Genomic DNA, 26,243 nt, shown 5'->3' with positions numbered 1-26,243 from the left:
TTTTAGTCATTTTTATTGTTTGAATTTACGATTTACTTCAAGATCTTTGGTGGTCATAAAACCTACTGTAATAATGAACTACCGGTTGTAATGTTTGCTCAATTAATTCACTATTATCATATAACCATTCCCCACAGCTAATATATCTTACAATTTTGGCAATTATAAATTCTTATTAGTTCCCCTACTTTTTTTGAAGAGTATAGTTCTTGGCCAGATTTATTTCATTAATGCCAGAAAATACTAATTATTATAATTACTTTCATGTTTTAACATAACAGTGACACATTAATTGTCAGTTGCTTAATACTAACTCATTTTTAATGAAACTATTAAATTTTATTACCAAAAGTAGTACTAGTATTTGTTAACGTAATATTACGTTTCAAACAAAGTGTAGATTTTCTAACATTTCCGAATGAATGAGGAATATGGTAAAAATGGTCAAATGTCTCACCGTTACCCCCCTGTTGTTACGGTTAGGGTTAGTTTTTTGGTTAGAGTGAGGTTCCCTCTTTATAAGGGCGGGACGTAGTCCAGTGGTAAAGCGCTTGCTTGATACACGGTCGGTTTGGGATCGATCCCTGTCAGTGGGCCCATTGGGCTATTTCTCGCTCCAGCCAGTGCACCATGACTGACATCAAAGGCTGTGGTATGTACTATCCTGTCTATGGGATGGTGCATATAAAAGATCCCTTGCTGCTAATCGAAAAGAGTAACCCATGAAGTGGCGACAGCGGGTTTCCTCCCTCAATATCTGTGGTCCTTAACCATATGTCAGACGCCATATAACCGTAAATAAAATGTGTTGAGTGCGTCGTTAAATTAACCATTTCATTTTATTTCCCTCTTTATACATGTATCAATATATAATGGGGGTAACAGGTAGAAATCTTTCCAAGAAAAGACTACCATCAATACTGATAAATGTTAACTTCACACATTTTCTTCTGAAAAGGGACAAGTCACTTCCACTTTTTTAATTCTAGATTAAGTTGGAGGGTATCCATTTAAAAACGTCTCCTGTTTTTTGACAAAATCTCCAGATTTTTCAACACACACCTCCTGCTTTCTCTTGACTAAAGGTTGACAGGTCTGTTGGGACACTGCCATATTATTACAAACAGTACTTACTTTTTAATAGCAACCTTTTCACCTCCTTCAATGGTGTTAGCCAGCAAGACACTGCCGTATGTGCCATCACCGAGCTGTTTGATTATCTGATAGCGATTCATCTCGAACACACAGTGTTTCTACTAGTCACACTACAGAATACGGTCACCAACGCCAGTCCTCAGTAATAGTATGCAGGTTATCACAACTGTCAGTTCTACAGACATGCCTCAACCATGTAACAGAATTGTTTCAGTCACAGAAGTCCACAGGAATGTGTCACATTTCTCCTGTAAAATATGAAACAATTATTAGTCTACTGGTAATACATCATGTATCTTTCATATACACTGGTGGCACTAAAGTCTGTGCACCTAAGCATTTGTGTTATATTTTAAAGGCAAAATATATCTTTAAAAATATTTGTTTTACCACCACAATACAATAGAACAATAAATGTTTTGCTAACTGAAAGTTAAAAATTAAACAAGTATTGAGCACTTTTCCGTTAACAGAATTTATTTATTTATTTATGGATGCTTTGCAGCTTTTATGTTAACTTATATATGTTCACATACATGGTTGATCATTACAGCAGCGACAGATAGAAGCGTTGACAGATGATACAAAAACATGTTGAATGAAGCTGGCAAACGTGTTCCTTTAGTTCATTAATTCAAAGTTTTATTCAATCAAATTGTTATTTTATATATATGTGTTGTTTTGACAACTGTTATATTAATTAAATTAACGCTGTCTGTTTGTTTACAAACTATTTACAAACAAACCCCAACACTTGTTTTAGGACATAATGTAACGTAATTAACATACGCAGATTTATATGCCGCGCAGACTTATGTGACATGGGTGTACATGATTACATGAATATTTAAAGAAGAAAATCTTAATTTTATAAACTAAGCTAGTCTTCTAGCGATACTTGTATCCTGTTTATGTAAGGACACGGCTATATATATCCAGAGAGTGTTTGAATAATTATGAATAGTACACGATGCAAGAAAAAACCCCAAAAAACATCCCTATCCAAAACTAGCTGACTCACCTTTTTGCTTTGTAAAGGTGAGACATATTTTAATTCTTTTGATTAACCATGTGTACGGTTATAGTATTGTTTGTGTAACCTACACTGTATTGATAAATATGTGGTGTAAGAATGAAAAGTTCAGGGATCAAAATAAGTCGAGAACAGTCGTTCTGGTTACCACATCATAAAAATCGCCACAGAAAGTTATTAAACTAAAATTACCCCATCTAAATTTTGATCAACTAAGTTTTATTTAGATACACATAGAGTTTCAGTACAGTGAAAATAGTGGTATGAATGAAAAACAAAATATTAGTATGTCCGTGAAGGTATTTTATAGTAATATACTAATAATGGAACATACATATTTTGGGGTCCTACTATTTATCCCAAGATACCCCAAAACACCACCAAGATACCCCAAGACTCCATAAATATTTTAAAAAATTAATTAAAATGTACTATTTTATCAAATATTTAGTGGAAAATGACATAAAAATTTAATTTTAAGCGTTAATGACAGCCGACTGCTAAAGGAGATAATTGACTATTTACCCCCAAGACACTGCAATCTGTGTGTGTGTCTGTCTGTCTGTCTCTGTCTATATATATATATATATACCAACAATAGCAAGAAAATGTGTACCTCTTTTAAAAATAAAATTATATACACTTTAAAGTCTTGGGGGTATATGGGGTATTGTGTATGTTTTGGGGGTAAATAGGCAGTGTCTTGGGGGGGTATCTTGCAGTGTCTTGGGGTAAATAGTTGATTATCTCCTTTAGCAATCGACTGTCATTAAGGCTTAAAATGAATTCTTTTACTTCATTTTCCACTAAATATTTTATAAAATAGTACATTTTAATTAATTTTTACAAATATTTATTGAGTCTTGGGGTATCTTGGTGGTGTCTTGGTGATGTTTTGGGGTATCTTGAGGTGTCTTGGAGTAAGTAGTCAGACCACATATTTTGTGGTAACCTGTACATGGGTTAACAGACACATTGTTTATTTTGATGCCTGAAAGTTTCATGAATAGCCAATCAGGTGACCATCTCATCATGTCACACAATCGACAAGCCATGTGCATTCTTATGTCTTATTTACTTATGTTGGAAGGGTATAATATCCGCCTGGCCCCCTCCATTATTATTTTTAGTTAGGGTTAGGGGTTAGGGGTTAGGGGTTAGGGTTAGTATTAGGGGTTAGGGTTGGGGTTGGGGTTGGGGTTAAGGTTAGGGTTAGGGTTAGGGGAGGGGGAGATCGGGCGGATATTTTTTCTAAAAGTCTTTCTCAAAACATCATTTCCAACTTCAAGTATCAGTGATACATAATTATATTACAGATGGGGCCAGTCCTCGTATCCAACACCTAGGCTACTGTACCGGGCACAGACCGAGCTGTTGAGAGTAGAAAGCCTTCACCGTCTTGGTTAAGATAGGTTTGGGAAGGAAATCGTCGCACTATTTTGTAATGATTAAAAATTCCTATTAATCCTTATTACAATAAAAAAAACCCCACACTATACACAAACGAATTACCTTATCCGAAAGCAAAAGAATGTTTTCCAAAAACATACATCAACTAGAAAACTTACACACTAGCGCCATGTTTTCAGTTGCTATTTTCACCTCCGTTTGGCACGTGACCTGGAAATGGTAACGCAAATAAATATTGAGGCCTCATTTGGGATATATAAATATAATCAACTATTTAAATAAAAAATAATTAAAAAAAATAAAAATCAATGTACGTTTCAAGGGGCTACACATAACGCATGGTTGGATATGTTTGAATAGCGTTTTTTAAAATTCATCTCCAGCCAACTTAATATAGATTATATGAACCAAAAAGTAATAATGAAATAATAATAAGGAAAGAAGAAGAAAAAAAATTAAAAGAAAAAGCAAAAGTAGGAAATAAATAACCACACACATAAACAAAAAATACCCCCAAAACACACACACACACACACACACACACATCATAACAAAATGTATAAAGCATGATCATTGAAAAGGGTACATTATCAACAGTAAGACTGGTAGATGCCAAGTTCAAATTCTATTTGTACTTTCTTAACATCTTTCAAGTAAGGAACAATATGACCGCAAATTTTGTTATATCATTGACATACACCAGCAAATCAATTCTGACAAATATACAGTGAAACCCTTCTAAACCAGACACCCTAAGAACCACATAAAATGTCTGGTTTTAAGAGGTATCCACTTTAGAGAGGTTAAGTTCTATACTGATTTTTAAAAAAGGACCGTGAAAAATGTCCGGTTTTGAGGGAATTCCGGTTTACAGAGGGTCCGATTTTGAGACGATTCACTGTATATCACAATGTTTGAGAACTCAATATGACTGAACCATTCTCACAGATTGATGTTAACGATGTCTTGGAACTGCATTTGTCTTGAGATGTGACTGCCCAGGACGGATGTTTCTGAACTTAAGGTTAAGAGTTTTTAATTTTGGTGCTAAATGGAGAAAGAAAGAAATGTTATAATACTTACATTTAATGACGCACTCAACACATTTTATTTACAGTTATATGGCGTCAGACATATGGTTAAGGACCACACAGATATTGAGAGAGGAAACCCGCTGTCAACATTTCATAGGCTACTCTTTTCAATTAGCAGCAAGAGATCATTCATATGCACCATCCCATAGTGTAGTACATACCACAGTCTTTGATATACCAGTTGTGGTGCACTGGCTGGAACGAGAAATAGCCCAATGGGCCCACTGACGGGGATCGATCCCACGCTGACCGCACGAGCATCTTACAACTGGGCTACGTTTCAACCCCTAAATGGAGAAAAACATGAAGTGATAACACTAATCTACATTTTAACTTAGTAGACAAGGTTGTTCATCATACAAACTCTCTCTCTCTCTCACACACACACACACACACACGTTTAATTGGTTCAATGACACCACAAGAGCACACCTGTTTATAAATCATTGGCTATAGGATGTCAAACATTTGGTAATTGTGACACGTAGTCTTAGAGAGGAAACCCACAGCATTTTTCCATTAGTAGCAAGGGATCTGTTAATATGCATCATCCCAGACAGGACAGCACATACCACAGCCATTGATATATGCCGTGGTGCATGGGCTGGAATGAGAAATAGACCAGTGAGCCAACAAACGGGGATTGATCCCAGGGCCCCGTTCCACGAAACGATCATAGCCCTAAGATCACCGTAAGTGCATAGCTACCTTATGTACTTAAGGTGATCGTTGCACTAAGATCGCTTCGTGGAACGGGGCCCAGATCAACTGTGCATCTAGCAAGTACTTTACCACTGGGATACATCCCGCCCCACACACACAGAGAGAGAGACAAACACAAGCATGCATGCACACAAATACGGATACACATAGCATAAACAAAAAATTAACACCACACTCACTATCTTTTTTACATAGTTTTATTACATCCCACTACTGGGCTATGACTGAAAGTTTTTACACATGAATATAAAAACATAAAATGTAGAATCATAGAGTGTATATATGCATGTGACATATCTAGTTGTAAAAGAGAAACATACCCAGTTAGAACTTACATGTACATTCATTGTATTACTAACATTTAGCTGTATTTATGTACATCACCCCATAACACATTTTTAATTATAATGTATACGCACTACTCAAGACAAGTAATGGGTCAATGTAATCCCCATAGATCATACAGAGTACACACAATATTGCAAAAACTTAACAATGTTCATTTAACAAGGCTCAACAAGCGACAATATATATATACAACTGCAACAAATTCATGATACATCTATATGGAATGGTGAAAGATGATAAAATAAAGCTAGGATTCCACATGTACTGCAGAGTTGCAGCAAAATTAAGCCCAAGACACACCGAAACTGGGTCTGCGTCTAGTGAGTATGGTACTAGTAAAAAATTAAACGTACTGAATCGAATGTGACAAAACAGTGTTTGTGCTGGCATCAGATGACAGAACATGCACTATATTTTCATACTGCCAGACTGGCAGCTAAGCTAGTGCCTGTGCAAGCAGTATTTTTTTTTTTTTTTGTCTTAATAAAAAAACAAGGAAAAATATATATCAATCAAAGTAGAATTCTAATAATTATTGTTGGTGTTTACGGAAGAAAATATATCTAAAGATATGAACACAGTTAATATAAATGTATATCAATAACTATTAACAGTTACAGACCCAGGCGTCAAAATGCACCAGACATGGTGACTTTGCCACACCCAGACACAGACCCAGCTTTGGTGTGTTATGTCATTTGTTCCTGTCAGATTCCAAATAAACATCAGTGCATTTTTATTTATTTCACAACATTGTTTTCTCTTCAATTCGTAAACCTATCTGGCAGAAATCGCACCAAGGTGCAACCGGATTTGTTGCATAAGCACCTGCATAAAAAAAAAAAATCTACATAAACATCACGATATAAGGAATCATAAACATCTATTTCACTTTTTATTTTTTAAGTTTGCTGTACATATGGAACCCAAGTTTAAAAAGTAACACTTTAAAGCATATTACTACAGCTTTCTGACAAATTCTACAAGTACGGCCTGTCTTATTCACACAAGGCACTGATACAGATGGCTGAAAACCCACCCTCTCTTCTCAAGTGATCTCACAACATATTTCAACGGGGACTAAGTTTGGTGAATATGCTGACTTTTCTAATACTCATATCATACTTCTAAACAAAAATTATTTATTCATCACTGTCCCTAACTGATCTCACAACAGATTTCAATGGGTGCTATGTCTGGTGAATATGCTGAGTTACTTAGTACTCACAACATATTTCTAAACAAAAAAGGGTTGCTTCTCACTGACCCAAACTGGATGGGTACTACTAGATTGCAGTAATGCAGCACAGCAATTCAAATGGTAACATTGTTTTGCTGCTGTACTTTTGTTACACAAAAATTGTATAGTCATTTGTTTTTATATACCTACCAATAACAGTATCATATAGGGTAATGCATACATGCAACTGGCAAGATATGGCAGAACCATTAAGACATAAAATGTAATAATTATGGTACTTCCCATCTGGTACATCCATAACTGCTTCAATACACCTGCTTTAATATGCTGTAGATTCAATATTATGCATTTATGTGGACTTTGTGGCTTAATGGTAGCCAAACACTGGACGGCCATTTAAAGTAACAAACCCTAGTTTTAAAACATTATAATGGCTTATTTTTCACTGTTAAAGCCATTTTTGTTAATTGAAATCGGACATTATTTATATTTTATTGTTTAGAATATCCATTTCGTACATCCACAGTGTTTATGTACATCCTGGTGTTTGTAATACCAAGAATTGCATTTTTTATAATTCTAAAAATGCATGTACCTCTGACAAGTAATAGCTATTACTCCAGTCTATTTTTAAAGGGCATATCCTGGTTTCAACATCACAGACTTTTGTTTCACGCTATGGTAACTTTATCCAGATATATTACAGGTCTGCAGATTAATCAAATTTGGTGTCCTAATTCATTGGTTTTAAACTAGGGTCTGTGATTTTAATATATAATAGTATATATACTTACACACCCTTACTGTATTATGCCAGCTGCTTATAAACCATGTCAAATAAAATGTACACAATCATGAATGAACAAAAACACACACACACTATCATTGACTTAAAAATGAAATACACTAACAAAAATCTATATAAGCTAGTCTAACTTTTAATAAATATTTCTAAAAGTAGTGAAAATTCACAAATATATTAATTTTTAAGTTTTCCCATAAATATTTGCTTGACATAGCACTAACAAATGTTGGACATGATTTGTTTTTTTGTTTTTTTTTGAGCTAAGAACTATTTTGATAGATTTTTCAATTGACTAAATTTACACATACTCCCACAAAGGTTTAGGCTTGAACATGAAAATTATTACTAATATTAAAATTTGGTAAAAAAAAATCTGTAGCCAAATTAAAATTACAAAAAGGTTTAGGCTTGAACATGAAAATTATTACTAATATTAAAATTTGGTAAAAAAAAATCTGTAGCCAAATTAAAATTACAATTAGCCAAACAACCGAAATGACTATAGATCTACAAAATGCATGCTGTTTTCTCTTTGGAGAAATTAATCCTGAAATATATTCACCAAATCAAAGTTTAATTCCCATTAAGTGAACAGCAGCATAAATCATGTTCCAATATATCACTATTACAGCCATTTTTTGACAACTTAAATTAGACATTGCTTGCACTTTATTGTTGAGATTATCTATTTTCATACATCCAAAGTGTCTCTGGTCAAACTGGTGTTTGTAATACCATGAAATGCATTTAAAAAAATAATTCTAGACACACACCTCTGAGAAGCAATTGTTATGGAGATGAGCTGTTGTTTATAGACTCTAGTTTCACTCTATTGTATCTTTATCCAGATGTGTTACAGGTTTGTAGATAAATCAAACTTAGTGTCCATTTTCACAAATTGAAACTAGGATCTGTGACTTTAATGTGACATGCATGTCACATTGCTAAAGTTTCAAGGTGCTGTTAAAAAGATGTGTTAAGACTTTAAAGGTTTTACAAGAACATATTTATACAAGGCCCATCTCACTTCAGGTATTTCAATGCAAATATAAAGCACATACCAGAAAGCAAAGCGACAAAGTCAGAAAGGTTGGAAAAATGCCTGCACAATAAGCTACAATGTGATTTAAAGGGACATTCCCGAGTTTGCTGCATTGAAAGATGTTTCTGACTAATCAAATATTTCTACGATTAAACTTACATATTAAATATATGTTTTTTGTTTAGAATATCAGTGTCTGTATATTGAATGTGTTTCTGGTCGTCTTAATATTTGTAAGAAGCCCAAACTGGATTTTGTCATCAAATAATTTCGTATGTACGAAAAAATCTTTTTGAGGAAATAAAATGAAATTTAACCTAGTACAAATATTAGAACGATCAAAAACACGTTTAATATACAGCCACTAATATTTTATGCAGACAGATATATTTGATATGTAATTACAGTCTACAAAAAGTTTGTTAGTCAATAACATCTTTAAAATTGCAGCAAACTCAGGAATGTCCCTTTAAAACAAATATATTATAGATTTCAAAAGAGCTCATATTATACATTGGCTATGTCAAATCAAGACACCTTAAATTGTGATCAATAGTTTTTCTATCTGACCATCTAATCCCACCCTTTATTATAGAAATAATTTCAACATATTATTTGTTGCCTGTACAAATGCCAGAGTTGCCTTACACATAGGCTTATGGGATGGTACTTTATTGGGGAGTTAGAAGGAATTTATCCTGAAAATTGAAAGATGATCTGGTTTCCATATGAAGACTATATATAGCATAAAGTAACACGAAAGAAAGAAACTAATAACAACCGGCCTCGGTGGTGCAGTGGATAAGCCATCGGACTACAGGCTGGTAGGTACAGGGTTCGCAGCCCGGTACCGAATCCCACTCAGAGCGAGTTCTTAAGGGCTCAATGGGTAGGGTGTAAGGCCACTACACCCTCTTTTCTCTCACTAACCACTAACCAACTAACAACTAACCCACTGTCCTGGACAGACTGACCAGATAGCTGAGGTGTGTACCCAGGACAGCGTGCTTAAATCTTAATTGGATGTAAACACGAAAATAAGTTGAAATGAAAAAAAAATAAACTAATAACATAATTGCAGGCAATAAACCCAGCAGATATAAATGTTAAAAACCTAAAATAATACAATGTATCACAAGTATCTACTTGCTAAGATTCAGTGTTTATACCCTGAAAAAATGCTTAGTTAACCCCCATCTCACACACCTATGGCATTACATACTGCAAATTCAAGTAACAGTGCAGGTAATCTTTTTTCCCAGCCAGTCACTAAACATTAACATGTCATATTAATTCAGTATATCCTTTCTTACCATTTCTAAACATAACCTAACAATCTTCACTTGAATGTTATAAACCACTAAAATTTTACAAACATCTTTCTATACACAATATAAGCAACTGATTACACATTTCCACTACCTATACATAATATACTCAAGTATACATAAGTACTCATTTGAATGCATATATTTCCTTAATCACTATATAATGTATCCAATTGAGTACATATTTCACCTACCTATACATAATGTAATCAATTGAGCACACATTTTCCCTATCTATATAAAACATACTCAGTTGAGTACATACTTACCCTGTGTGCTCAACCGAGTAGTATACATCTCACCTACCTATAAATAAGGTTATCAGCTGAAAACCCATTTGTCCTACCTATGCACCAAGTACTCAAATATTTTACCTGTGTGCAATATACTCAACCAGTAAACATTTTCAATAAGCTTCACACTTTAGCACACAGAATCGAGTGCACTTTTCGAAACACCTAGTCACACCCATGAGTAACAGACCAATACTATTCAAAACTGGAAATTATATTTTACAATACATAATGGCTGCAAAATGATACTAAGGTTAAATTATAAGCTCCATATATTTTATCAAATAGTGCAATTTCAAGGCATAACTATATTTTACAATACATGACTGCAAAATGCAAAGGTTAAATTATAAGCTCCATATATTTTATCAAATAGTGCAATTTCAAGGCACAAGTTCTAGACATGATGCATTTAACTTTTACTTTGAGCAGAGTCGAATCACACATGAACTCAAAATGAGAAATACTGTCTAGACATGATAATGTTAAACCACTACATCCTCTAATGGTCTTTTACATGGGCAGACTCATAAGCTTACAATTGCATGAAAACAGAGTAATGAAAAACAAGGAAGAGGTTTTCTCTATAGAGGATTCTCATTGAAGTCATCATCTTACTAAGGAACGCCCTATACCACCAGGGGCCTAATTCACAAAGATCTCTTAGGCTCTGCTAGACAGCAAAACATCCTCCTTTTAAGTCTTTTAGCATTGCACTGCAAGATCGCAAAGTTGCTAGAGTTTAGTGAATTAGGCTCCAAATCACAAATATTGTATAATAATAACAATAATCTGAATGACAAAAACGTAACATTTTAAAAATCATATCTTTACACAGGCAGAGTCGAAAGGATGTATTGACAATATCCTATCACTATACTTTTTTTTATACTGAATGTATTGACAATAGCTTATCACTATACTTTTTAATATGCAAATGCCTACAGGCTGATACAACACAGATCACCTTTAATAAAGTTTGGACTCATCGGGATGGAGGAAAACCACCTGTTTCCATCTGAAAAATATCTTGTCAGTTATTTAGAATGGACAAAAAGCCCAATCCTTGGAAACACAGATACCTTTAATGGTAATATATAAAACATGTTTTAATGCCTAATCGTAACTAAATATCTACATCAAAGCAACAAATACAACAAAATACCAATATATTTATATACATATATGTTGAGTTTTTTTATGTGCAGTCAATCTATACACTAAAATAGCACTAGATTATTTGTAACAAGCATGAAAGACAGGAAATAAAAAATCTATGTACGATAAGATTTTGCTAGGAAAATAAAATTTATATACAAATAATTTGAAACCTTTTTCTGAATTCAGGCCTAGCTCTGGCACTCGCCAAATTCGCCAAATGCGAATTTTGAAAGCAGTTGGCAAATTTTATTTTAATTTGGCGAAATAATTTTATGTAATAATTGACATATGTTCGAAAAAAAATGTTGATTTCTGCAATTTTTGAAGTTTAATAAACAATTTGGCAAAATATTTTCCTCACCCAGAGCTAGCCCTGGAATTCATTGGGTTTTTTTTTATAATTGTCATGTAATTACAATTTCAGCTTACTAGTAACCTGATTTAATTCACAGCTGCTTTTGTTAAAACGTACCATGACTAGAAACAAATTCGGTACTGCAGTTTCGACAGTTATACTGTTTTCAACAGTGATTTGTTAACAGAAACAGCATGATCAATATTATCATCTGCCAAATGTTATGGGACAAATAAAAACAGGCAACAAGTAACAGTATTATTGAGCCTATAGTTCTTACTAAGATGACTTTAAAACAGTATCAAGTCTACTTTCACAGGGAAATACTCAGTATCTAATACTGGAAAGACGAGAGACAATTAGCCCCCTAAAACATTTTTCACTTCCCTTTTAATTCAAAAGTTTTTGTCATGCTGTCATCCTATTGGGCAGATTTTCAATGACTATTTTTGTGGTGGCTTTCTCCAAATCAAGCCATGTGTGTCCCAATTCTTGTTTTACTACTCCTCTAAATATTGTAGGTTAGGTACAGACCTGTCTCCTTGCTTATAAACCTTCTAGAGACTAGACTCTAACAAAGTCTAAGACTTTAACATTATGGCAATGTCATACAAATTGCATGTATGTGACGTCCAATAATTAGAGATTCGAGTCAAGACTTTAAAAGTTTTATAAGCACGGGTCCTGTAATTATTTTCATTTATTTGCGCACAATTCCATAGATGACCAATTCGAGACTTATTTAATATTAACATTCCTGTCTTCAGATCTCGTTTTAACTGCTACAGCTTTTTCTTTTACTTATTACTTCCTTATAGTCATTAATCTAGCCTCTTTTGTCCAAAACCAGATCATCAGACTAAAATGCTGTCTATACATCTTGAACTACATGCACACACAGTTGATTAACAGATATACATATCTATTATGTACAAATATGCTGTCAATATGACAGTGTAATGTAATTTTTACAATGACAGTTAATTATTAAAATAAAACATTATATAGCACCATAAAAATGAAGAAACAGCTGCTTGCAACAACAATGTGTGCTTTGAAAAGCAAACACACAAAATCTTGTACACAATTTTATTTACTAAGCTAATGTCACTAAATCTGAAAGCATGATCACCACAATAACTTGGATGAACTGAAGAATATATAAGCATTAACACCGGATGATTCGACACAAATCACGATGGCTGTAACTTGAATAAATGACAGATGATCACCATATAACAATTATTATAATAAGTCTATGAGTAAATAACAACAATCGTAGCCAATGAGCAATTACCATATTTCAGAGAATTACCACCGCAAGATTCAATTAAATTGATTGATTGTAAAATCAAAATGATGGAATTAGCTACAATCCTACCAGATCAAATGGTGTAACTTGGGTCCGTATTTTTGAAGCCATCTTAAGTAGCGCTACTAAATCGTAAAACCATTGTAGAATATGACATCACGGCAGCACACACCATAATGACTTTATAGCTTACAATGGATTTACGATTTAGTAGCAGAAAGATAGCTTCACTGGGTTTTTGCCAAAGAGTAAAATGGATTTTGTTTTTCATTAATGTATGATTTTCTTAACCCTAACTCTAACTTAACCCATTTTCTTCTGTTGACTGGTTACATTCAATTCTATAGCGCCATACCCAAAAATGTCTTTCTGGCAGAAACAACTCTTCAAAAATATGGACACAGATTGATAACCTGGAAAAACATTTATATGACAAAATGAAAACATACAAATAAGAAATTAGGAAGGAATACTGAGCATCACATACCTATTTTTTTATATCAAAATTTTCCCATCCTAGATCACAAGACAGAATATACCATAGCACATATATCAAATGCACATAGGGCAACTCTGATCTACACTTTATTCGATATCTCATTTAAAACATGAATACTGTTTGTTAAATACTGGTCAGATTTCTTTTTTATAGACCCTTTCATGTTTTTGAGGTACTATTTATTATGCATTTTATGTTTTCTTGAAATTTCTGAAAACAATGCAGATTCTGAACATTCAAATAATGGTTGTAAAAAAAACATTAAAAAAAAAATCTTCCACATTTGCTGTGGTAAATTACTTATACAAGATATTGGACTTAAAAAAAAATGTATGTGGCAAACTAAAAGAATGAATACTAAAAGCTATGTAAATGTATCTTTTTCCACAATGGATGCAGTTCTAACTTACCTATGTCATTCTACAAACAATAATATTATATCAAAAGAACAGAACTTGGTGGTCATCAAAACCAAATTTAACACCATGATCCTTCACATATTCTAGTTATCAATGTGTAAATATTCAGATCCGAATTTACAAAGCCTGTTTATGTCTTACACACGTGTAACTACATACATTTTCAACGCTTAAACACCTGCGTCTAAGAAAAACAGGCTTCGTAAATTCGGCCCTCACTATTTAGCAAACCCACTGGCATGAAATGAATTCTATATGATCAACTTTACTGGAGATAATTACAGTGAATAGAAAACCTAATATTTTGTTATACAAAATACATGTCAATTTCCAAAAATATAGAAATCAACGAGTCTAAGGATAAAAAAGCATGTGTGTCTGGGAAGAAGGGGGTGGGGGGTGGGAGAGGAGGAAACAGATGTTAGCATATAATATTATAAAGTATAGGTATGGTCAGGCATATGCAGGCACGCGACGAATTGAGATCAAGAGTTCAAAGCAACTTATTTTCTAGAAGGGTTCCCCCAGAAAAAATAAAATCTAAATGTTCCCATAGTCTGTAAGTAAACTTCATCATTACAAATGCTGATAAATGCAACACTTTTTAAATGCATTTTTGACGACATATGTCATTTGTATAGAAGTGTATAGACTGAATATATAAACACCAGTCAGGTATCAAATGAGATAATTACTTACAATGAACAACTGTATGATCCAATCAGATCATTTAAATATTAATATCAAACAATTAATCATTTTGTAACATGTTATTTTCAAATTACTTTGTAGGACTTTGTATTAAAACGTTTAGCTGATCTCTGGTTTGATTCTCTTGTTTGTGCATTTTTGTCAATGTGGAAATGTTTTTAACCTTATGTTGTAAAATGTAATTTCTTGCTTTCTATAAATTAAATTCATCATAGCAAATGTTGGTAAATACCAATATTTTAAATATGTAAAGCTAGCATATACTTTTAACTGGTGAATATCAGTACAGAACATTTCAGGTCTAGATCTAGGGGGAAACAAGTGACTTCTTTGCCCCACCCACAAGAACACTCATTTAAAAAAGGTATAACAAATATATTCAATATATTCTAGGAGAAACATAGCCTGTTTTATATTCATCATTCAATACAATCCCAACCAAGGCTAGCTTTGCCAATTGTGAATGTTACTTTAATTTGACGAAATAAATTTATGTAATAATTGCTTCTTTTTTTCCCCCAAATGAAAGGGTTTTAAGAGATAATTTAGGGAAATTTTCTGCTCACCCAGAGCTAGCCCTGCCAACAATTTAAGGAAAGAATTAAAAAAAAACACCCAACATTTACCTGTCATCAACATTTTTAGTGCTTAAACACTAATTTCTTATTTAAAATAAAAACCTTTAAAAAATGAGAGGGAAATATTAATATCTTAAAACATAATTTTAACCTCTTTAACATTATGTCTACTTTTCTCTGTTCACCAAAAGGACACAGATAAATGTACTTGCCATATTTAGTTTTCTTTTATCTGCATACCACATTCACTTATGTTTTGAAATCAATAAAATTATCCTAAAATTACTATGATACATGACAAGCTAATCATTCATGTCATTTGATGACCTCATGATGCTTGCAATATCAGGGCCTCGGTGGCGCAGTGGTTAAGCCATTGTACTACAGGCTGGTAGGTACAGGGTTCACAGCCCAGTAACGACTCCCATCCAGAGAGAGTTCTTAGGGGCTCAATGGGTAGGTGTAAGGTCACTATAACCTCTTCTCTCTCACTAACCACTAACAAATAACCCACTGTCCTGGACAGACAACCCAGATAGCCGAGGACAGCATACTTGAACCGTAACTGGGTATAAGCAAGAAAATAAGTTGAAATTGAAAAAAATTGAAATGAATGCAATATCAGTATCAGTCTCTATAGGTCTGAAGTATTTTAGAACATACAAATATAATTAAACATACTGAGAGCTGTGTGCTAAAGACACAGTGGCCCAGATCACATAATTTGAAATAGACAATATATCACTGTTCCTTTTCAGCTAATTCTTGCTACAGGTTGGACTATACAAAATAGAATTCCATAGGCAACAATGTTAACACATGTGGCTTTAAATACTACATGCAGTATATCAACCATACTATGACCCATAAATATGAATATTAGACCTTCCCTTCCAAAATACTACGGTAGTAACAAAGAAAGTGGAACCTTTGACAGCTTATTTTTGATATAAAGGATGTCATTTTACAACACCCCTTATTTTGCACAAAACTGTTGTACTCCATGTTACAAGTACAAGTTTAAGATACTTGTCAAGTGATATTGTCTGAAATAAAATGGCATACATTTATTGTCTATATAAAACTTTGTTTTTGACAACACTGTCACATTTATCACAAATGACAGAACTGGTAGTATTAACTACACTATCAAAAGTTAGGTGCACTTTGAACTTTGACCCAGCCAGATGTTATTTGTATAGTGCTACCTACAACATGCCATTATTCAAACATTCTACACAGCTAGCATTAGCCAAAAGCTCTTTTTATAATCAAATTTATGGCTACATGGCCATAATTATACACTAAAATATTGATAACAAATAAAATATGGACTATGGATCTGGTTGAATAAAGTAAATTCTGGGATAAATAAAATGTATATATTTTTGGGCCATATTTTGTCAGGTCATTTAATACATAGTCCTTTAACAATATAGTCCTGTGTCAGTTCCTATACTTCTGCTGCGTTTTTGAACATTAGAATACTGTTGAAGATCTTGAGAGCTGGTCCTAGTTTAATGTTCATTATCTTCACTATATCGGTTTGAGTTAGCAACAGGAAGGCTTCGCCATCAATTTGCTGAAATGAAGAAATCAAAATCAAAATGAGACAAAAATGGTTAATTCACATATATACACACAAGATACAAATTTGATATTTGTTTTTCTTATTCAGTTTTTCCTTTTTCAAAAAAAAAGAAAAGAAAAAAGAAAAATCAAATTTCATATTTGTTTTCATTATGTAACAGACATTTTCTTTTTTTTAAATGTTCACAAAATACATTATTAAATGCACCAATGAAGGATGAAGAAAGGAAATGATTTATTTAACAACACACTCAACACATTTTATTTATGGTCATATGATGTCGGACATATGGTAAAGGACCACACAGATATTGAGGGAGGAAACCCGCATCGCCACTTCATGGACTACTCTTTTCAATTAGCAAGGGATCTTTTATATGCACCATCCCATAGACGGGATAGCACATACCATGGCCTTTGTTGTACCAGTCGTGGTGCACTGGATTCAGCGAGAAACAGCCCAATGCGCCCACTGACGGGGATCAATCCCAAATGACCTCGCATCAATTGAGTGCTTTACCACTGGGCTATGTCTCGCACGCATGCATCAATGAAGCCATTTGTAGTTTTTGATTACCTCTTCTTTAAACACTTTGCCCTGTTCCTTGCAGCCAGGCAGTGTGTGAACAAAACTGGCCACTTCATCCATTGACCACTTTGAAACGTCAGATGTTCGGATTTTGTCAACACCAGGCAACAGTTTGGAATGTTGTTCCCAGCACAGAGGAAGATCCTTCGCCGGGTTTGGGACCATCGATGACATGAAAACCGACTGATGGATTCCATTCAGTAGAGCGTCTTCCTCTGTCCCTGTAAGTACAAACAATTGGAGGGGTTATACTGGATGAAGCTTTAGCCTAAATTCAGAACACAATATTTCAGAAATGTTGCTTGTGCATCTTTAAATTCCCTCAAACTGCCAATCAGGTATGTGGTAAAAGTTTTCTAAAAGTCACTTTACCAAGTATCAAAGATAATCTTCTTTAATTACTTGCAATAAAATATTTTTATTTAATATTTGATTCGCTTAAACTTACGGTAACTGATTAGGATATGCAAATATAATTTAAGTAACTAAACAATTGGTGACCTAAGTAAAAATTATGTTGTGTAGTAAAACAATACTATACTAAATCTTTAAAAAAAATATACATTAATAAATTCACCCAAATTTAAAATTGAAAAAAAAACTACTCCAAACCCAAAACAGCTTGGATAATACTTTTAACAATTTTCTTTTTAAATTAAATTTCACAAATTTTAAATTTTTACTGCATTGAGATGAGTACTTATAGCAACTGTTGCAATTAAAAACCAAATGTCAGCAATCTAGGACTTATATTTTTTTTTCCTCATTTCAAGCTAAATGCAAAAACGTCTCATATAATATGCTGTGTTTAAAAGTATTTTAATTAATAATTAAATTTAATAATACATTTAACATTAATAGGTACAGCTATATTAATAGTGAAGGACATAATTTATGAGAAATGGAAGGAAAGGAAAGGAAAGGAAATGTTTTATTTAACGACGCACTCAACACATTTATATGGCGTCAGACATATGGTTATGGACCACTCAGATAATGAGAGAGGAAACCTGCTATCGCCACTTCATGGGCTATTCTTTCCGATTAGCAGCAAGGGATCTTTTATATGCACCATCCCACAGACAGGGTAGCACATACCACAGCCTTTCATATACCAGTTGTGGTGCACTGGCTGGAACGAGAAATAGCCCAATGGGCTCACCGATGGGGATCGAAATGGAGGTATAATAAAAACAATTCACATGGAGCTAAGGGGTCGTCCATATAGTAGTACTATATGGAGCGATTACTATAATAGTACATATGCAAAAAGCTAAATATTCTGTACCCTCCGCCCCCTGTATGCATGGCATACGCAGTGGGCCAGACCATCCCTCCCCACCCTGTATGCATACGCATAAAAGTACAATGTATTACAGGATATCACGGACAGAATCACAAGTAATTTAAGTTTAACTGACACGTCAAAAAAATTAGCAGATTTTTTTTTTTTTTTTTTTTTAATAATTATTAATTTTTATTATTATTATTATTAATGAAGTTTGGCATGAAATCTGATACCCAAAACAAAACTACTAAAGTTACATGTACAGTGTTGTTGTCAGTTTTCGTGCCCCTAAGCACGCATGCATTTCTACTCAAATTGACAATATAATGGCTTTTTGCGTATCTACAAATCTGTCCTGACCCCCCTCCCCCGTGTACACACTGTATGCATTGGACTGGACTGGACCCACCTCTACTTCAATGCCGTAAGTACTATATGGATGGCCCCTAAATGCAAAAGTAAAGGCCACTGCTACTGCTAGAAAAAAAACAACCATAATCTCACCTTTTGACGTTCATTAAGGCAAATAAAAAATTCTAAACTTAAACCACAATTACAATCCTGGTGGAAATATGCTCCCTTTTGATGTTTGTCAAGGCAAGACATAACTACTGAACTTGCATCATGACATCAGGATTTGAATCAAGGTTTAAGATGTTTATATCTTATTATAGTGTAACTAGTCTAATATGCTGGCTTATCTTATTTCTCTGTGTGCATGTACGTGCGTGCACGCGCGCGCATGCGCATGCATGTGTATGGTGTGTGCATGTGTGTGTTAATGTGCGTATGCGTGTAAATGTAAGGCATCTGAAAATTGCAAGAACGGTCATTTTGTTCATGCGTTGCTCGCATAAATCTAATTTTGCATAACTTTTTTTTTTTATTCCAGCAAAATTTCTAGCACTGTTTACATACATATAACAGGTTACACAAAAAGGAAATGGGTAAGATGGATTTATTGCTGCGTAACCGATAAATGGGTCACCCAGATTTTTAATTCTGAGATGCCTGAATGTAATATAACACATCCAACTCACAGATTTCCTCTTTTGGTTCCCTTTTCACCTTAGGTGGCCGACCACTACGCTCTCCCATATGTAAGAATTTATGCCTGCAAAACAACCAGTTTAAGATAATTAGATATTTTTTTACAACAAATGAATGAACGAACAAACGAGCGAACAAACGAGCGAACAAACGTTTAACAACACCCAAGCACAAAATTACACATCAGCTATTGGGTGTAACAAAAGGTAGATATTTTTAAAACAAAAAGTAAAAAATAATCAGTATTTATTTACAGATAATCATATTTTAATGTTTCCATTAATCTCAAGAAAGGACAATATTTTTCATATTTTACCATAATTGTTTTTTAATGAATACACAGAAACTAAACAATTATATACTTGTATATCAAGTTTATCTTCATTGTTAATCACTATTCACTGGCGTAGAAAGTGGGGGACACTTTTCAGATATTTAGCTTTATATTTGCTTTACAATAGTGTAAAAGTGTGTAAATATAGAAGTGTGTCCCCACCCCACTTTTTGGCACCTTCCTACGCCGCTGCTATTTAACTATTTACAGACAACTTTATAAATTTAATAAAACACAATCGCATTAAATTTTATCTAAATATTAGCATCTGAATATAAGTTTTAAGCTGCTACAAAAAGTAACGACACGCCAAATAGTTGTGTGGTGCCTAAGGGAAGCTAACAGATAAGTCAACAAAACATGGAAACCTAGCTAATTCAAAAAAAGTGAACCTTTTCCGTCCTCGTTTTGCTCCCGTGTACGTTCTCACTGGTTCTGGCTGTTCCTGGTATCTCTCTATATTGCTTTCATTGAGTGGACAGCCAGACAGACGATGGTGGGCGGTGAACCGGCCAGTGATGTGACCCGAGCCATCACAACCTTCAGTGGGACACTTTCTGTCAAAGCAAAACACAGACAATATAGTCAACAACAAAAAAAGTCGAAATGTTGGTAATTACTGCTATTAGGATTATCTCTGGGTGTGCAAAACATTTTGCCAAATTATGTCCAAAAATGCAAAACCCAACGGTTATTTTTCAGCAAATGTCAATTATTGCATGAATTTTTTTTCCACCAAATTAAAATAAAAGTGTCCCTAAAATTTGCAATAGGCAAAGCTAACCATGGCTATTTTTACGAACTTTAAGTTGTCTGGGCTTAACATCAAAATTGAACAAAAGTATTATTTTATCTGATCCTACAACTTTTTCTTTTTCTTTTTTTAAAAAGTGTTTATTTTTCGACCTCACTAAAGTTTTATGTCGTTAACCTGTCACTTCTTTGGATTTTTTTAAATTTTAAGAATACTAATATTTTATAATTTACAGTTACTATATAGTAAACAAAGGAAAGGTATATTTGTTATATGTCACCTACTAAACTTAAGCAGTTGGTTAAAAATTATGTGACCATAAATGGCTAATGCTAAAGTAGTGTTTTATTAATAATTTATTAAGCCTGTGCATATGAAGTTTCATTTGGAAATATTGCATTATGTTATAGGTTAAAGTAGAATAAAATATATTTCAAGGTGTTATTTTGCAGAATTGATTATCTATAAGCTTAGAAATTTGGTAATGCTTTTAAATGAAAGAAAACTCCTGAACTTTCAAAGTGAAATCAGACACAGGATTTAATTAATGAATCATTTGTCAGTATAAGTAACAGATTATCATTACAAAATTAAATGAGTAACTATCACATCATTGAATGTAGATTGGGGGTTGACAGAGTTCGAACTTCAAAATTTGTCTTCCACAGCAATTTTAAAAGTTTTAAAATTTTAAAGTGACATTTGCAACAAATAAACATGACTGAAATGTTATTTTTCTGTATGTAGACATATTTGAAATGCGCAGTTAAATATTGGTAGATAATGTAAACCAGGTGTATACATTTTGCCATTGTTGAGGAGCTTTACCAATGGTACAAAAGTGCAGTCAGTGGTGCTCTCTACCTACGGCAATCTATATCTCAATGAGAGTAATTGCTGTTGGTGCCGTCGTTAAGTTCGAGCCCTGGGTTTATGCACAATGCAGTACTGCCAAATTTCCTAAACTTTCTTTGTCTTAGTATTCTTTGTGAAAATAGCTGGAAAATTACACCCCTTTAAAAGATTTTTATCAGATCAGATCAGAATTGTTTTTACATGCTCATATACCAGTAAGGTTTCAAGTATGTCTGTCCTGGATCCTGCCCCTGGATAGCCAGGGGCCTGATTCGGGATTTTTTTTGTGTCTGATATATTAAATACAAACCTGTGTTCTTCAAAGTTCCACATATCGGAATCTGACAGCACTTTGGCTGAAGATGGCAGTGAGGGAGTGTCATCACCGCGGGACGATAACAGACGATCTTGGATGGGAGGCTCTCGGTTCAAGTTCACCGTGGAATATGGGCATCCAAAGGCACTGTAAATTAATTTTAAAAAACATAGGCTCACATAAAACAATACTTATTCCTAATATATAATATTGACAACACAGAAACACTCTCTGGAAATAACCTCTATTGATCTGTGTGGAGTGTACATACTGAAAACATAAAAATAATTACACATACAAGGTGTCCTTGTTTCAGATCAAGTTTGGAACTTAGGTATTTTATAAAACGCTTAGCAGCACATGCGTGAAAGCAAAAGTAAGAATAACACTTCTTGCTCGTTATTGGGAATACAAAGTATGCAGTAAAATACATTTAAAACCATACAGCTCATAGTTCATAATTTTACAATAAAGTTAACCGTCAACATTCCACATTCATCCTTTTGTGAAAATATTCAGAATTGGCAACTATTACAAGATCAGAATTAAAAGCATAAACAAGGAAAAGGGTTCCATGTTACAAACCAACCATTATACATCATATGAATGATCTACAACTGATCTACACCCTGCCCCTTTTAAAGAAGAATACTCCTAAAACTTATAAACTATTAACAAGAAGTTACTCTGAATGTTCTTTGAAAAAATATATTTATAAATGAAAAAAAAATCACGATTTTATTCTACCTGTGATGGCCAGTGTATTTAGCTCCCTTTATGTGGCCGGTTCCTCGGCAACCAGGTGTTGGACATCCACTCTGACCAGGTGAGTGGACAAGGTCAGATGGACCTGAAAAAGAGAAGATCAAATACTTATATTGATTTGAGTTAGACTAAGAGTTTTATAAGCAAGGACCCAGGACTACTAAAAAACATGTAAGTTAATGGTGAAAACAAAATGTTTTATTTAACGACCAACTCAACACATTTTATTTACGGTCATATGGTGTCAGACATATGGTTAAGGACCACACAGATATTGAAAGTGGAAACCCGCTGTCACCACTTCATGGGCTACACTTTTCGATTAGCAGCAAGGGATTTTTTATATGCACCATCCCACAGACAGTCATGGTGCACTGGCTGGAACGAGAAATAGCCTAATGGGAATCGATCCCAGACTGACAGTGCATTGAGCGAGCGCTGTACCACTGGGCTATGTCCTGCCCCCTTAATGGTTAAAAAGAAATATAATAGCCAATATTTTACTCATTCATGTTAAGCATTAAGGCCAGCAGTTTTAACATGAACAGAACCCTTACTAAATGGATGTTGTACTTATAGTATGTGTTCTGCTCACCAATTTCCAAGGTACATATCTTTTTCGTTGCAAACAGAGCTTATTAAACTTTCAGAGTTTAGATTCAAGTCTTGAAACTATAACTAAATGGAAACGTGTACAAACTGCATGTGTACAATGTTATTCAAGATTTGAGCAGTCTTTAAGAGTGATATAAGCACAGGTTGAGAATGACCAAAACCATATCAAACTTACCAAAATTGATAATTTAAACATAAAAGTTGTAAGTAATATATATATATATAAGTTAACGGTAAAATAAAGGGAGATATAATAGGTGATATTTTTCGCTATCTAAATATTAAGATCATCCGTTTTAATATGAAGAGAAAACTTACTAAAAGGAGGTTGTAGTATGTGTCCTGTCTTGGCACACCAGCCTGGTGGGTGCATGTCTGGGCTGTCGTCGTCAAGGTAATAGTCGTAGATGTCCGACCACCCGTCGAAGTGGATCCTCACCTGGTAGTCTATCACCTCACAAATCGTGGCCACCCGGACCAAAATCGTGTTTCGTGGATCAACAACTTCTATCTTCATGTCCACCTCAAAACCAACTGGGCTTCTCTGAAAATAGTCATGAGAAAAGGGAGATAACAAATATGTCAAATGAAATTCTGGGAAAAAGACAGTCATGAGTAATGTATTTATTAAAATTAGCTCTACTGGATCTACACTGGTAGATCTAACAGCATTGCATGGACTCCCATGTCCAGATGACATTTCATCTAAATATAACAATTTAAATATCGACCAATTACACTTCGCCTTTTATAGCAGTATTCGGGAGCATACAAATTCTAAAAATTTCGGGCGAGACTATTTATGCAATAGGTGAACTTGTTGGTCTATTTCAACATTAAAAAACCGGGGGGAAAAGTGCATACTAGTATAAACAGATTTTTATGGCTATACCATCACGGGATCTTCCCCCCCCCCCCCCCCCCCCCCCCGGCATACTTCATAATTCACCCGAATCATTTCGTATACCCTCGGCATAATCCTGAATGTTTTCAAATTCTTTTCAAACCACTGGCATGATTTTGCAAGTAAGGTTTTGATTGGTCGAATGAAAGGTCAACTGGACATGAACTCCAACGGGCTGCTGCTAGATCCACATGTAACAGTGGAGCTAATTTTAATTAGATTGGTATTTATTTTACTTTTTTTTTGTTTAACGACACCACTAGAGCACACTGATTTATCAATCATAGGCTACTGGATGTCAAACATATGGTCATTTTGACAGTCATAGACAGGAAACCCACTACATTTTTCCATTAGTAGCAAGGGATCTTTTATATGCACTATTCCAGACAGGATAACACATACCATGGTCTTTGATATACCAGACGTGGTGCACTGGCTGCAATGAGAAATAGCCCAATGGGCCCACCGACAGGGATCGATCTTAGACCAACTGCACATCAGGAATGCGCTTTTTTTTCTTTTTTTTTGTAACAAAAGACAAAAAGTATCTTAGGCAGAAGGTGAATAAGTGAGCAAAATCTCATTAACAAAGATATATTAGGACAATGTCATGCTTGAATAACCGAACAAACAAATAAACAAATGAACATAGTATACATTTAACAATTACTCAGGACACTTCGAACAAAGGCTATTCAGAATCCAACACTTTACATGAATGAAGTTAGAAATAAAGGAAGTGTTTAATTACATTTTTGCCTAAATAAGGAATTTTTTTTATAGACACACTGTACATTTTTATTTTTTATTATATGGTGTTAGATATACTGATGGAAAGAAATAAGGCAACACTTAAAATTACACCAAATTTAATTCACAACTAGCGTAGTAATGTCTGTATTTCATACAAAGTTGTAATGTGGGATTGAATGACAGCTGTGTTGAATGTGCTGCCTGTATGTTCCCAGTCAACTTCTGACAATATGAAATGATTTTTGATGCAGTCATTATGTCTTGTTGCTATCTGTGTGATCCTATATTTCTTTCCAGCAATATATATGGTTAAGGACCACACAAATGAAAAAGGAAATCTGCTGCCATCGCCCGTTTGATTAGCAGCAAGGGATCTTTTATATGCCATCCCACAGACAGGACAATTCATGCCACAGCCTTTGTTACATCAGTGAAGAAGTACTGGTTGGAATGAGAAATAGCCAAACAGGCAGACTATTGGGGATCCATCCTAGATCGACTGCGCATCAGCATAAATAAGAATGTTAACTAAATAGTTGAATTACTTGATACATACCGGTTTAAATGCTCGAGCTGGAATGGCAGATGATTTGGTTACTGTTAAATAATCTTCCCATGTAAACGTTTTGACTTCTTTACAATCTAAAAAAACAAAAACACACTACACGTTAAATTTTCATATTCATCTAAAACCCCACCAGGGCCCCGTTCCATGAAGCGATCTTAGCCCTAAGATCACCTCAAGTGCATACGTTAGCTGTGCAGTTACATTGATCGTCGAGCTAAGATTGCTTTGTGGAACGGGGCCCAGATGGATATATGGCACTGCAGATTCTATGTACCTGAAGCTTGGGTGATACTAAGATAGCTCATCTGAAATTAAGCCTGGAGCACAAGCCTGTCAAGTAGTCCCATACCAAATGGACAGTATTGTGGCTTGACCATTTAAATCATCACATT

General features: G+C 34.2%; 2 protein-coding genes across 4 annotated transcripts in view; both read right to left on the bottom strand.

The window, feature by feature from the left end:
- Positions 1-3,800, bottom strand: part of LOC121374104 (serine/threonine-protein kinase ICK-like) — a 46,551-nt gene extending 42,751 nt beyond the window's left edge. The window contains exons 1-2 of one of the 2 annotated variants that reach the window (XM_041501038.1): positions 3,757-3,800; positions 1,135-1,403 (exon numbers count right to left, since the gene is read on the bottom strand). In XM_041501038.1, coding sequence (XP_041356972.1) covers positions 1,135-1,235 — 101 coding nt within the window. In that variant the 5' untranslated portion in view covers positions 1,236-1,403; positions 3,757-3,800. Of the gene's footprint in view, positions 1-1,134; positions 1,404-3,700 lie in introns of both variants that reach the window. The other variant, XM_041501037.1, reaches the window with a different exon arrangement.
- Positions 3,801-9,758: 5,958 nt separating this feature from the next.
- LOC121375993 (lethal(3)malignant brain tumor-like protein 3) overlaps positions 9,759-26,243 on the bottom strand; it is a 33,609-nt gene continuing 17,124 nt past the window's right edge. For both annotated transcript variants that reach the window (XM_041503743.1, XM_041503745.1), the window contains exons 10-17: positions 25,840-25,925; positions 23,942-24,167; positions 22,991-23,093; positions 22,238-22,390; positions 20,711-20,875; positions 19,975-20,048; positions 17,635-17,867; positions 9,759-17,049 (exon numbers count right to left, since the gene is read on the bottom strand). In XM_041503743.1, coding sequence (XP_041359677.1) covers positions 16,921-17,049; positions 17,635-17,867; positions 19,975-20,048; positions 20,711-20,875; positions 22,238-22,390; positions 22,991-23,093; positions 23,942-24,167; positions 25,840-25,925 — 1,169 coding nt within the window. In that variant the 3' untranslated portion in view covers positions 9,759-16,920. The remainder of the gene's footprint in view (positions 17,050-17,634; positions 17,868-19,974; positions 20,049-20,710; positions 20,876-22,237; positions 22,391-22,990; positions 23,094-23,941; positions 24,168-25,839; positions 25,926-26,243) is intronic.

The sequence above is a fragment of the Gigantopelta aegis genome, chromosome 6 (assembly GCF_016097555.1).
Source record: "Gigantopelta aegis isolate Gae_Host chromosome 6, Gae_host_genome, whole genome shotgun sequence".
Taxonomy (NCBI): domain Eukaryota; kingdom Metazoa; phylum Mollusca; class Gastropoda; order Neomphalida; family Peltospiridae; genus Gigantopelta; species Gigantopelta aegis.
The sequence above is the reverse complement of the archived record's forward strand: the minus strand, read 5'-3'. Positions and strand labels throughout refer to the sequence as shown.